General features: G+C 44.7%; 1 protein-coding gene across 11 annotated transcripts in view; it reads left to right on the plus strand.

Annotated features, from left to right (window-relative positions):
* Nucleotides 1–14,566, plus strand: part of LOC122930354 (unconventional myosin-XVIIIa-like) — a 331,901-nt gene that overhangs the window by 53,807 nt on the left and 263,528 nt on the right. For all 11 annotated transcript variants that reach the window (XM_044283690.1, XM_044283691.1, XM_044283692.1 and 8 more), the window contains exon 2: nt 1,877–3,001. In XM_044283690.1, coding sequence (XP_044139625.1) covers nt 1,979–3,001 — 1,023 coding nt within the window. In that variant the 5' untranslated portion in view covers nt 1,877–1,978. The remainder of the gene's footprint in view (nt 1–1,876; nt 3,002–14,566) is intronic.

Below are 14,566 nucleotides of genomic sequence, written 5' to 3' on the forward strand. Positions count from 1 at the left end.
TAGAAACCCCAAATATGTTGATGGTCATTTGGTGGAGGGTTTTGTCAATGTTCATCTAGTGCAGTCCTCCTTTAACATCCTTTGATGGCAGTCTGCCAGAAATGGTACTTGGAAGAATATGGCTAAATATGAAATAATAGAAGGGCGGGTCAAATGGCAAAACTATAATTTGATCAGGCAGTGATTTCCATCAGTGAATATGAGGCAAAGCTGGGAGTGAAGCCTACACAGAAAATAAGGTATATTGGAAAGATATGCACCTGTACCTGGTTTTGGCTCTCAATCACTGATGGAAATCACTGACCCACACTGTGAAAATGGCCTAATGTAGGACGGGACAGGTCCTCAAGAGTGAGAGACTCTCTTTGTAAATGTTCCCCACTCTGACCAAGAGAAGGACCCTAATCAGAGAGACCTCACCCTTTATTATCTTGTAATATCCGAGAACAGTATATGCAAATGTTTTTCTAAATTGAACCTCGTTAATTGGATATCATACACATTTATATACTTCTTCATATGTAATATTTGTAATTTAGTGCTTAAAGGGAGTCTTTCACCAGGAAGTTCACTGTTAAACTTGACACAACACCCTTTAGGACTGTTTTATCTGAATATAATGATGTCTTTCACTTGGCAAGATGTTGGATTATTCTTTATTCCATCTTCAAATGAGCAGTTACGTGCACCAAGGGCAGGCACAAGCCTTCCTCTTCCTCGGTCATCCCCTCTCTTTCTTGACTGACCATTCCAGGTACCTGCATAGCCATCTCATGTGGCCCTGTCAATCAAGATGGAGCAGGAGGGGCTGGCAGAAGAAGCAGGAGGAGCAAGAGTGGCCTTTTGCACTTAACAGATCATTTGCATAAAAGTACAAATGAAACAATGATTACTAAGTGAAAGGTATATATTTATTATTTATTTTATGTACTTATATAGCGCTGACATATTCCACAACATTTTACAGACATTAGCATTGGGCTGTCTCCTATGGGGCTCACAATCTAGATTCCCTATCAGTAAGTCTTTGGAGTGTGGAAGGAAACCGGAGAACCCAGAGGAAACCCACACAAAAACGGGGAGAACATACAAACTCCATGCAGATGTTGTCCTTGGTCAAATTCGAACCTAGGACCCTAGTGCTAACTACATTACATTTAGCTGAGTTGGCCCAAGATGTCACGTCTGATTTTAAAGGAGTTTTCTGAGCTCTTTTTTTTACTGATAACCTTTCCTCAGGCTAGGTCATCAGTATCTGATCAAGGGGGTCTGACACCGGGAACCCCCAACAATCAGCTCTTTTAATGTTCGCAGTATCGCTGCAGCCTTCTCAAAGCTTTCCCTAGGCCATGTGAACTCATGTTCATTGGTCACTTGTTGCAGCCCCATTGAAGTGAATATCAAGCACAGCTGTTATCATATGTACAGTGCCGTGCTTTGTGAGCAGAGAGAAGGCTGCAGCGCTACTGCGAGCACCAGTGCCTTTTTAAATAGCTGATCGGCAGGGGTCCTGAGTGACACTGGGGACCCACTCCATTCAGATACTGATGACCTACAGAGGATAGGTCATCAGTAAAAAGATCTTAGAAAACAGTGAATTTCCTGGTGACAGACTCCCTTTTAAATGATATAAAAATGACATCCACATTATGAATATGTATGTAATACGTTCTGCATTGCTTAAATATGTGATGGTGACTGAGGGAATAGATACCAATAGAGTCATAAATACAAAGTGTCAGATTCTGAAAACTGACAATAGAAATACTGTACTTTTCTCAGCTGCTGCAGCCGGCTCATTTCTCTAGTGATCTGTGTTTAGTCTTCCATGAAGTCATTCTTCTTATCTCATTGTCTTGTCTCTTCTTCTTTTCAGTGAAATATTTATCTATGAGGATTGGAGAAACACTAGAGAAAAGACTATATTGACACCGGTACAGATCACATTCTGCACACTACATCATAAATACATTCCAACATGTTCAACTTAATGAAAAAAGATAAGGACAGAGATGGAGTCAGAAAGGACAAAAAGAAAGAAAAGAAGGAGAGAATGTCTGCAGCGGAGCTAAAGAGCCTGGAGGAGATGAGCATGAGAAGAGGCTTTTTTAACCTTAATCGTTCCTCAAAGAGGGACTCCAAGACCAAACTGGAAATATCTAATCCTATACCTATTAAGGTAGCTAGTAGCTCTGAACTTAACCTCACCGACATTGAGTCAGACAATGTCAGCAATAGAGGAAGCATCTTCTATGACTCTGGACACCTCAGTACTGCCAGCTCCAGCGATGACTTGAAGATTGAGGAGAACAACTTTAAAGGTAGTGTTCTCCAGCGAGCTGCTAAGTTTGGGTCTTTGGCCAAGCAGAATTCTACTGGAGTGGCTCAAATGGTCAAACGATTCTCCTTCTCCCAGAAGAGCAAAGATGAGAGTCAGTCTGAAACCTCTACCCCATCTGAAAACTCTGCTGCTCCTTCACCACAGGTTGAAATCAGAGCTTTTGAAACCCAACTCAATACATACTCTGTGCCTTCAGTGCAGGTTATACCACCAAGCAATAATCAACCTGTTGTCAAAATTCCAGAACTAGTAGCGAAGACCTTTCCAGCTGATCTGCGGTTACCTTCTGTGCTTCCACCTCAGGCACCTGTGCCAAGAGAATTGGTGCTACAGAGGAGAAACACTGGAGACTTTGGCTTCTCATTACGTAGGACAACCATGTTGGATAGGGCTTCTGATGGACAAGTATATAGAAGGGTTGTCCACTTTGCAGAACCTGGTGCTGGCACTAAAGATCTTGCCTTGGGATTGGTTCCAGGTGACCGACTGGTAGAAATCAATGGACGTAATGTGGAGAATAAATCTCGTGATGAAATTGTAGAGATGATCCGCCAGTCTGGAGATACAGTAAGGCTAAAGGTTCAGCCCATCCCTGAACTGAGTGAACTAAGTAGAAGCTGGTTAAGGAGTAGTAAAGGACTACGAAAAGAGGCTTATGATGTAAGTATTCAATCACATAACATTTTTGTTGACCAACCAAAAAGAGTCTTACTCGTTTAACCTGCCTTTTTTTTTTTCCTCTGTGGATTTGTCTAAAGATGTTGATTGTATTGTTGGTCATATTGTATGGTAATATCTTATTATTTTGGCTGTGCAGGTGGATTACTATTAGAATTGTAGGATTTTTTCTGCCTAATGCCTTATTCACACTGCCCAGTTGTCGGGCAGATTATCCGGAATTAACGTTTGTACGAATGCTTGTTCCCAATAATCTGCCTGTGTAAAGGTGCCGCATATTACCCAATGAATAAGCAAAACACTTGTTCATCGGGTGAAATGATCTTTAATGCAGACACCTAAATCATAGTCTCTAGGCAGCAGATCGCACTGTGTTAATAGCGATCTGCCACCCAGAAACAATTCATTTGTAGCATTAGCCATTGCTCATCCGCATACTGTGGAGGTGATTGCTCCATTTAAACGGTATCTGTCAGCAGTTTTGTACCTATGAAACTGGCTGACCTGTTACATGTGCACTTGGCAGCTGAAGGCATCTGTGTTGGTCCCATGTTCATATGTGCCCGCACTGCTGAGAAATATGATGTTTTAATATATGCTAATGAGTCTCTAGGAGCAACGGGGGCGTGGACGTCCGCTCTCTGCAACTGCCGCCCCCTCTCCACTTTTATTGACAGGGACAGGTGTGATGATGGTTACACTGCCTGGCCCAGTCAATCAAAGTTGAGAGGGCGCAGCAGTTACAGAGAGAGCTAATTTGCATATATTAAAATTTAATTTTTCTCAGCAATGCGGGCACATATGAACATGGGACCAACACAGATGCCTTCAGCTGCCAAGTGCACATGCTACAGGTCAGCCAGTTTCATCGGTACAAATCTGCTGACAGATGCCCTTTTAAAATGAAGCTCTTCACCTCCACTGATGAGCAGGTAATTGTCGGGGAGGAACGCATCCTTCCTGATAATTGTCTACCAGTCAGTGCAGTGTAAATGCGCCGTTACTTACCTCAGCTGCAGATGTTATACCATATAGGACTTTTAATTGGTTGCTTGTTGGCAGTCACTTGCTTCCATCACTGAGTAATGTATAAAGAATTGCAGCGTGTGAATAATGTGACTTTTCTATATAAAGTTCACCTTAAATTATTCGGCTCCTTTTAAGCTAAAAAAAATCAGGAATATTCTGGATATTCCTGATACCGGCTTAGTTTCCTTGCCCGCAGCTCTAGAAATGTGGAATATGGATATGCACTTTTCCAAGGGACCACCGGGCTTGGTGAAATTCATTGCATGAAAGCATATTAAAAGCATACTGGTTTACAGATAGAAATCTAAAATTTTATTTAGAGGAAATAATGTGTGTGTGTAATGTGTATTCTGTCCAATTCAGCCACTGGGGGTTGTGCTGCATTCCTGTTTACAGAGATGCCAGGTGGTAGGTAATTGTACTATTTATCTTTTGGAGGGCTACATTACTTTATACATGTATTATACATTGGCGTCTTATATTTTAAAGGGGTTGTCCGGGTCCTCTGATGCGCTCCCTTGCCCTGTGCAGGATCGCGCAGGGCATGGGCTTTTTTATTTACAATAATACGTTGCTGTGTGTTCAGTGACGTCGCCTGCTCTGATGGGCCCGCTTTAGAGCTGCCATAGCTGTTTTACAGGCTAGGGCAGCGCTAAAGCCTGCCTAGCGTTCCCGGTGACGTCACTGGGCTCACTGCTGGGCAGAAGCCTCCGCCTGGCAGCCCTAAGGAGAGCCCAGTTTGTCACTGGAACTCCTGAAAATGCCTTTGCCCTGCACGATTCAGCGTAGGGCAAAGAAGAGCAACAGAGCATGAAATGCTCCGATACTCTTGGTTGGGGGGCTGCCTGGGTGAAATTCTGGATATGTCCGTGCTCGGCTCTGAACCTGGACAACCCCTTTAATACCTACTTTTGCTCTTTTGATGGACCCTATATACATATTTTAATATCCTGGGGCCATTGATTCGAGCTCAGCCAGAGCAACATCTGGATGCAGTTTGTGTGGGTTTCCTCTGGGCATTTTGGTTTTCTTTTATACTCTAAAAACAATCTGGCAGGTAAATGGGCTTCTTCCTATCCTGGACCAAGTTTGAAAAGGCCCTTGTGGTCATGAACCATTTTGACTGCTCTGCTCTGTTTGTGAATGGATGTGGTGAGTGGTAGTGCTTTATGAATACCATACTGCGGCCATTGTGTCATTTCTATGTTCTTTATGCAGCATATTATTCCTTATACACCTTTTTGCCTCTCCAGAGACTACTTATGCCTTAGTCTTCTGTCTTCCACTTAGATTAGAAGGTGATTTTCACCAAAAAGGTTTCTTGTTACTTGACATTTTATAACTACAAGCCACCTCTCCAGAGGAGTAACATGAAGCTCCTGGATACAAACTGAAATGGGGCCCCCACCTATTATAACACTGGTGCCTTCTTCTGTGGCAGAGAAGGCTTTGGGCCTCATGAGGCGCCATGAGCTAGGTGTGACTGCACCCCTTATAACATACCGGTGCCCCTGAACTTCTTCATTCCGGATGAGACCTCCCTATCTTGGATGTGTTTGAGTCTTGGACCTTGCTCTAACATCAGTCACACTTTTTATGGCATAAAAAGGGGTTTTCCGCTGGCATACATTATTATATATATATTCAAATTGCTGTTCAAAAGTGGAGCTGCACTTCAGAACAAATTTGTGCGTGCCGCCAGCATAATGTGCCTGACTGGAATGATTAGTTAGGAGCTTGCCGAGTCGTCTTCACTGACGGTTTAATGATAATCCTGTGAAATAATCTTATATGGCTTCAGGTAAATTGGCACCTTTCAAGGATGTTTTATTTGCTAGGAAGTGCCAGCTGTAATTTGAGGAAGATTAAAGGGAGGCTGGTGACTGTTTTTCCCAGAATATGATAAATGACGCTGGGTCAGTGGTTTCTTGACATTTTAATGCTGCGTGACACCGTCAGCCATGAAGTTTTAAGGACTAACCAATATAAAGAACATATGAGGTCTTAAAGGGATATTCCCATGTGCGACAATGGGAATGTCCTCATTGTCTGATAGGTGTGGGTCCCAGCGCAACAAGGTCCGCCCACCAGCAAGCTCTGTCCCCATTCAAGTGAATTGGAGCGCACCACGCTTGCGTGGCCACCTCTCCCGTTTATTTCTATGGGGCAGGCGCAAATAGCCAAGCCAGTGCTCTGCTATTTTCGGTAGCCCCATAAAAATGAATGGGGGCGCCCTTTGACACTTTTATGGCTCTGTTCTCTGTGTAGGTGCGTGTCCCCATTGTCTATGATGGGAACACCCCTTTAAGTCCTATTCATTTGAATCGGGATGAGCTGCAATACCAGACATTGCCAATGGAAAAGAGTGGTGCTATTTGGGAGGGGGAAGGGGGGGGGGGGTGAATAGATCCCTCTTTCTATCTCGGCAACCCCTTTAGGGTATTTTAACACTGCATCTCCAGGGTACCCGGTGCATACATTAAATGGACTCGTAGGCCCACATTATTTCCTAAAATTTCCTGCGTCACTAAATGTTTCTCCCTGGCTTTCAGTGTTTCATTCCTCCAGATGTTCGCATACGAGGCTGCAGCGGTGACCTAGAGATGAACAACATGTGACTGCAGGAGCCATTGACCTCAGCCAATTTACGTTCTACAGTTCTTGGAATGGACATACAGAGGCGGGCTGCACACGGACCACAAAACAGATTTGGTCGTGTGCTTGGCTTATACCAGGGATCAGCAACCTACGGCACTCCAGCTGTTAAAACTACAACTCCCAGCATCCTCCTTTCACTTATAAGGGAGTTACAAGATAAGCCGAGCAAGTGTGAATGCTGGGAGTTGTAGTTTCACAGCAGCTGGAGTACCGAAGGTTGCTAACCCCTGGTTTATACTGTATATGAACCCCAGGAACAGGACCAGAATGGTGGTGCTAATAAGAACAGTGGAGGAGGAACAGGTGGGTGTAGGATGATTTTATAGCATTTGGGGGAAAATTTATACTAACTCGGACATCGCCCTTAATATATATTAATCCAATATCTACAAGATAATCTTTATTAGGAAAAAATATGTTTTTAGTTCCTGATTTCGGGAGAGCGCTGCTCTTGGTGAACTGGTTTGGCGATGTTGCTCCTGCAGGATCCTGCTGTGCTCTGCTGGTGCCTGTGATAGATTAGTTGTATATAGTGTTACCTAGGTGTGCTCGCCATACATACTGCCGAGTATTAGCAGAAAGACAAGGATTCGAGCAATATGTGCAAACAGGAAATTCCACATTAGAAGGTATGTCTCCATTACAAGAGAAGACCGTTCTGAGGATTCTCAATTCTGGGAAATCTACTTCTGTCACCCTTCTTCCAGTTAGTTATAGCGCGTTATGTCTACCCTACATGGTGGTTACCGGGAAGTTACAGAGATGAAAGATCCTCAAGGAATGAGGGAATTGTCCACAAGCAGTTCTTCTTTGAAAGCTGCTAGTGAATCGGACGCCCATACACCTAGATGTCTCAGGGCAAGATTCACTTCTGTAACTAATCCTCTGGTCAAGGCACAGTTGTTGTAAGGAGCATCCAAACAGTCTAATGTGAATTGGGGCATCCCAACATCATGGCATAGGACATGTTGGATTTTAACATAAAGACAATAATATAGACAGGCACTCTGTATATGGAATCAGCACATACGGCGGACTCTGGTGCAGTGATGGTGCTAAATTATTTATTCTGACTAAAAAATATTTATTCAGACTAAAAAAATATTCACAAATTAAAAAATAGTAGATAAAAAATAATCGATAAATGCAGTATACTACAAACCTCACAGTCTGAGGTGGGGTATCTAGGTCACAAAATGGTGCAATCTGAAAATCTAAGATTCCTAAACCGTGTCACTCAGAGTAAAGGAATCAATCAAATGTCACCTACCCGGCAGTGGATGCGCAAACTGTACCTACTCCTTGCTACCACGGACCAGTGGGAATACTAACATAACGAAATATACTGCACCGAATTAAACGAGATGCTGAATACACGGCTTCTCTCAGCCAGCAGGAGCAGACAAGCGACGCGGTCAGTAAGAAAGGTAACGGCGGCCAGTACGCTTAGTTCTGGTTGCACGCCACCAGGTACTGGTCCACTATATATTCTCCACCATACCGCATTATTTTCAAAGATCCAGGGTTTTACATAATCCATGTAGTATTATAGAGCAGGCTCGTAGGCTGAGCAATTTGTCCGTCCTAATAGACTGTTTGTGGTACGGGAGATCCCCCTGGTCTGAGAATAAATCCCTCTGTTTTGTGTCCATACCTAGTGCACCCACCGATACCGCACTGAGATCGCATCAGACTCATATTGCGTCATATTATAGTCAGACTGCCGCTCTGCAAGATAGGGGATATATCACGACCTGTCTCTAACTGCAAGTGCATCATCATTATTATATACTGCTCCTATATGAACATATATTGCAAGTATATTCACATATGACCTATTTGATTCTCTGTTGCAAAATTCTGCTCGAATATGATTTATGATTCATTACTGTTTTTTATCTACTATTTTTAAATTTTGTGAATAGTTTTTCAGAATAATAATAATTTACCACCATCGCTGCACCAGAGTCCGCCGTATGTGCTGATTCCATATACAGCGTGCTTGTCTACATTGTCTTTTTCTTGAATGCCTTTCTGACTGGGTGAGTCAGTCTAGACTTTGAGCACCTAAACATCTTGCTCAAGCAGGTGAGCCACCACACCCTTGGATTTTAACATAGCTGATCTTTAACCCTGGTTTCACACCTAAGCGTTTCCCAAACGCGCGTTTCTATGCGCGTTTTTGTCGCGCGTTTTTATGCGCGTTTTTTGTAATAGTAAACGCGCGTTTGACGCGCGTTTGGGTGATTGACAGCAGTGTTGTCCAAAGAGTCTATGGCCCAAACGCGCGTCAAACGCCCCAAAAAAAGCTCCTGTACTTGTTTGAGCGTCGGGCGTTTTACAGCGCGTTCAAACGCGCTGTAAAACGTGAAAATGTGAACCAGCCCCATAGGGAAGCATTGGTTTTCATGTGTTGCGCGTTTTACAGCGCGTAGGAACGCGCTGTAAAACGCTCAAGTGTGAACTTAGGGTAAATCTTCTAGGAGATAGGGCAGTGTCATAGTTGGCAATGAAGATCAAACAGAAAAAATCCAATCAGCCCGATCTGTATTTGTTGTTTGACAGTCGTGTCTTATTAAACAACAAATCTTGGATACTTATAGCATCTCAGAGTTTACAGGCCCATATATAGCGACAGGAAACATGTATACCTGATGAATACATTTTATAAAATCTGGTATCGGCCTCTTCCTGAACCCATGTGAAGAAGAACCAGAAGGAGAGGGTCTCCACAAGCATTAAGGTCCTGACTTCCACCAGCCATGTCTACTATAAACAACTTGGCTAAAAAATTATTCATTAGACAGTCTGTAAGCCCCCTTAAAGAGAACCTGTCATCAACTTTATGCTAACCTCACTGAGGGCAGCATAAAATACAGACAGAAATGCTGATCTCAGTGATGTGTCACTCATGAGCTAATAGTAAGTGGTTGCTGAGAACCAGCATCATAATCATTACAGCCCAGGCCTTGAGAAGAGTCAGATCTACCTGAGAAGAGTCCTGGTTATTAATAATCTCCTGCTCTCCTCAACCATCTGCTGATGATTGGCAGGTCTCTCCTAGAGAGAAAGGAGGAAACTCGGTAGAAGACGGTCAGTCATCAGCAGGTGGGCAGGAGAGCAGGGATTCATGAATAGCCAGGACTCTTCTTATGTAGATTTGACTCTTGACTCTTTTTTTTCCAGGCCTAGTCTGCAATGTTTGTGATGTTGGTTCTCGGCAACCACTTACTTTTAACTTAGAAATGACTGACCGCTGAAATCAATTAATTTGTCTCTACTTTATACTGCTGTTAGTATGGGCTGTATAAAGTTGATGACAGGTTCCCTTTAAAGGACAGGAAGCACTACTGGATTTGGCTCCAAAATAGCCGTAATGTCCTGCTTTCTAAGCCTTTCCACAGCTGGACAGCTTCAGCCAGGCTGGTTTCTGACCAGTGTGTTCAGTCCTTGAAGGAGAGTCCTCATGATGGCTGCATCTCCTGGTTTTATCGTGTCTTGGCTAACCTGAAATCACTGCATCATAATGATTTATGACCTGACCGTGTGTCTACTGTCCTGTAATTACATGTTACTGAGTTTGCGTCAGTCTATGAAATGCTGCCGTAATACGGAAGGTGTTTCGCAGATCAAAAAAGTCTGAAACCGGCCTTACACTTGCTGTACATTTCCTCATCCACTATAATAACTGCTTCTGAAGTCTATCGGATGGGCTGCAGTTTTGCTTATTTCATGAAATGGCTTTTTGGGAAGGAGGCTGGATAAATAGAGGAAATATTTGGTTGCGCTGCCAGCGCTGAGCCGTGTCCGGTCCTGCTGAGCTATTCTTTTTTTTGGACTGTGGAGGGTATTTGTTATTATTGTCTTGAGGTTCATCCTGTATGAGCGCTCTCAGCACGCAGTTGTCCAGCGGCTCCTCCATCCACGGGACCTGGGCTCCTTACACTGAAATAATGGGGAAGCTCTGGGCCTCTGGAAGCAAAGCCTTTCTGTTTAATGCATTAACTATGAAAAAAAAATAAAAAATTCAAAGAAAATGTATCATCTTTAACCTTATGCCTTTTGGAATTCATTTAATCTTCACCTTCAACCATTGTAGAGTCCTAAGAATAGATGATGATGCTAATAATAATCTTTATATACCGCCAATATATTCTGCAGCTCTTTACAATCAAGGGAATAGATGCTCCAGAATTTACATGGGGAATGCAAGTCGTTGCTAAAACAGACATGTAGAGCAAGAGTTGAGGCCGTGTTGGAGATGTATAAAAGTATCACACCCCAATTGTAGAAGGATAAAACTAAGCTCACCCTCCAATACAACGAGCTGTCCTCATTTCTTAAGACCCTACGTGTTTCTAAATTATATTTATCATCTGGGGTCAATGGTATACATAGATGGGAGGCCTCTTAAAGGGGTTGTGCAAGAATAGGGTGGGGGCAAGGGCGGACTGGAAAAAATACTAAAAGTGGCTTAATTTTGTAGTCTGGGCTGCATTTTGTAGTCTGGTCCAAACTGATGGAAGGCAGGGTCAGCAATACCATATTGTGACACATTATTCCACCCCAACAGAGCCAAATACCACAGTCCATCACAAAATACTGCCAGAAGCACAAAAAACATCCCCAAAAACTTCCACTGGACGGCGGTGAGGAGGGTCTAGGTGGCCCCCTGGGCATCGGTCCACCGGGGAATTTCCCTGTAAGGTCTATGGCCAATCCGCCCCTAGGTATGGGTGTGTGTAGGGGAGGGGGTTGTTTTGGCAAACCTCTTCACTTGGCCGGACCTGTAAAGGGAAGCTTACTTACCTGCTTCCTGACTCTGTCTTTCTGCTCCTTCTCCTCCAGGTTTGGGCTGCTCCAATGGGTTCCCTCGCTGTAAACATCCGGTTTGACATCGTCACAGCCAATCTCTGGCGGCGGCAGAAACTGGATTCCCTTATGTCATGTCACCATTTGTTATGACTTAAAGGGATTCTGTCACCAGGTTTCACCCCTTTAAGATAAAAATATGCTTATGTTCAGGGTGCCTTCACGATTCCTAATGTGGTCTTATAAATGTAATCTGTAAGCTCATTTTGCTAAAAAAAAAACGCTATTACTAACCTGTCAGTCAAAAAAATAAGGTGCCCAAGGGGATGTAAATGGATCCAAGCGCCGCCTTTCCCGACCTCAGCGCCGCCTCATAATCTTCTGTGACGCCTCCCGCTCTCCCTCCCTCCCCCTCCTTCTGCTGTAACATCGCAATGTTACAGCAGCAGGAGGAGGGGGGAGGGAGAGCGGGAGGCGTCACAGCGATGTTGCAGCAGGAGGAGTGGGGAGGGAGGGAGAGCGGGAGGCGTCACAGCGATGTTACAGCAAGAGGAGGAGGGAGGGAGAGCGGTAGGCGTCACAGCGATGTTGCAGCAGGAGGAGGAGGGGAGGCGTCACAGCGATGTTACAACAGGAGGAGGGGGGAGGGAGGGAGAGCGGGAGGCATCACAGCGATGTTACAGCAGGAGGAGGGAGGGAGGGAGAGCGGGAGGCGTCACAGCGATGTTGCAGCAGGAGGAGGAGGGAGGGAGAGCGGGAGGCGTCACAGCGATGTTACAGCAGGAGGAGGGGGGAGGGAGGAAGAGCGGGAGGCATCAGCGATGTTACAGCAGGAGGAGGGAGGGAGGGAGAGCGGGAGGCGTCACAGCGATGTTGCACGAGGAGGGGGGAGGGAGGGAGAGCGGGAGGAGTCACAGCGATGTTATAGGAGGAGGGGAGGCGTCACAGCGATGTTACAGCAGCAGGAGGAGGAGGGAGGGAGAGCGGGAGGCGTCACAGCGATGTTGCAGCAGGAGGAGGAGGGAGAGCGGGAGGCGTCACAGCGATGTTGCAGCAGGAGGAGGGGGGAGGGAGGGAGAGCGGGAGGCGTCACAGCGATGTTACAGCAGGAGGAGGGGGGAGGGAGGGAGAGCGGGAGGCGTCACAGCGATGTTACAGCAGGAGGAGGGGGGAGGGAGGGAGAGCGGGAGGCGTCACAGCGATGTTACAGCAGGAGGAGGGGGAGGGAGGGAGAGCGGGAGGCGTCACAGAAGATTATGAGGCGGCGCTGAGGTCGGGAAAGGCGGCGCTGGGCACGAACGGCGGTTGGTGCGGCCGGCAGCTTGGATCCATTTACATCCCCTTGGGCACCTTTTATTTTTTTGACTGACAGGTTAGTAATGGCGTTTTTTTTTAGCAAAATGAGCCTACAGATTACATTTATAAGACCACATTAGGAATCGTGAAGGCACCCTGAACATAAGCATATTTTTATCTTAAAGGGGTGAAACCTGGTGACAGAATCCCTTTAAGGGGAGCCGGTTACTGCTGTGTCCAGTGATTGGCTGTAGCCATGTCAAACCGGATGTTTACGGCGAGGGAACCCATTGGAGCAGACCAGGCCTGGAGGAGAAGGAGCGGAGAGGAAGCAGGTAAGTAAGCTATCCTTAACAGGTCTGGCCAAGTGGGGGGTGGGGTTGCCAAACCTACCCCCACCCCATTCTTGCAAAACCCCTACAACACAAAAGCTTTCTGTGGTCTATTGATGGCGCGGAGTCACAGCACTTTCTGCTATGATAATGGTAGACACGTGTGTGCTGGCAAAAACTGGGATTTTTGCCTAATGACTAAAAGCACAGCTCTCCTGTGTTCCTTGGGATCTGTTTGGAGGATGTTTTTCTGTTGATGCTGCTGTATGTTATTCTCCTGGTAGTCTGTACTTTATGGACGGGACAAGAAGGTCTTTGATGTTGCGTGATCGGTGGTTTGATGTATTTGCTCCATTGTATGGACATGTCATTGTTCCTTGGCGCTGCAGAGACAGTTTTCTTCCTTCTGGAGGAGAGCTAAATTTGCATACTTTTCTCAGGAAGCGTTGCCTGTAAGACCATCTGGATCTCCACGAGGAAAACCAGTACCTTCCAAAAGCTAACATGTCTTACCAAATACATTTTTGAGAAGATTAGACAGCATGACCTATGTGCGTCCCTACGAAAATAATTTGACATTTGTGCAGCAAGATGTTCTCTTATAAAATAAGTTTGATTGGCTGAAGAGACTTTCCATTCTGTTCAGTGTTTGTGTGACAACGCATACTTCTGACAATTCCTTGACCCTGCATTTTGGCCAAGACTAGTGTTTTCTTGCTGTGGAATTTAAAAAAACAAAAGAGATGGACAACGAGGGAAACATGCCGCTGACCTGTCAGTATTAATATAAATGACGGTCAACCCCTGACAGTGGGTTGATGGCGTGCTCTAGCACTTTAAAGAAAACTCCAGGAAAGGTCAGCATGTGACCATTAATAAAGAGAAGATTCCTCCCTAGATAACCCTCCGGGGACTGACATTCCTCTCCTGTGACTCGTCCTCTGTTTTCACTGGAGATGACCAGCCTGTATGCTTAGGAGTGTTTTTTTCCAGGTGTTAAACGTCTTTTAGCATTTATTGTACATGTAGATAAAATGTACTTTTTATGGTGAGTGTCTTGAATTATGTTTTTCTGCAATGTTTCGTATTTTACATTTCTCCAATATTTGATAAAGATCAGAAAAAGTATGCGGGGGGAAAAAAAAAAAAAAAAACAACCTCTGCCTATAGACATAGCCATATGGTTGGTCAGAGCATATATAGACTGATAACTATAGGATCTTGCAGCGGTCACAACATTTGGATTGAAATTTAGTATCAAAATCGCATAAAGAAATACCGTAAATGCGATCAGCCCACCGCCTTTGTTAGTCCTCTGTGCACCGATCCTTAGAAGAAGCAAATCCACTGTAGAAACAAAGTAGTGGGTCCAGCACTTGGGTCTTGAAAAAAACATAAATCTTTTATTTCAAATATTTTA

Source organism: Bufo gargarizans, chromosome 3, assembly GCF_014858855.1.
Source record: "Bufo gargarizans isolate SCDJY-AF-19 chromosome 3, ASM1485885v1, whole genome shotgun sequence".
NCBI lineage: Eukaryota > Metazoa > Chordata > Amphibia > Anura > Bufonidae > Bufo > Bufo gargarizans.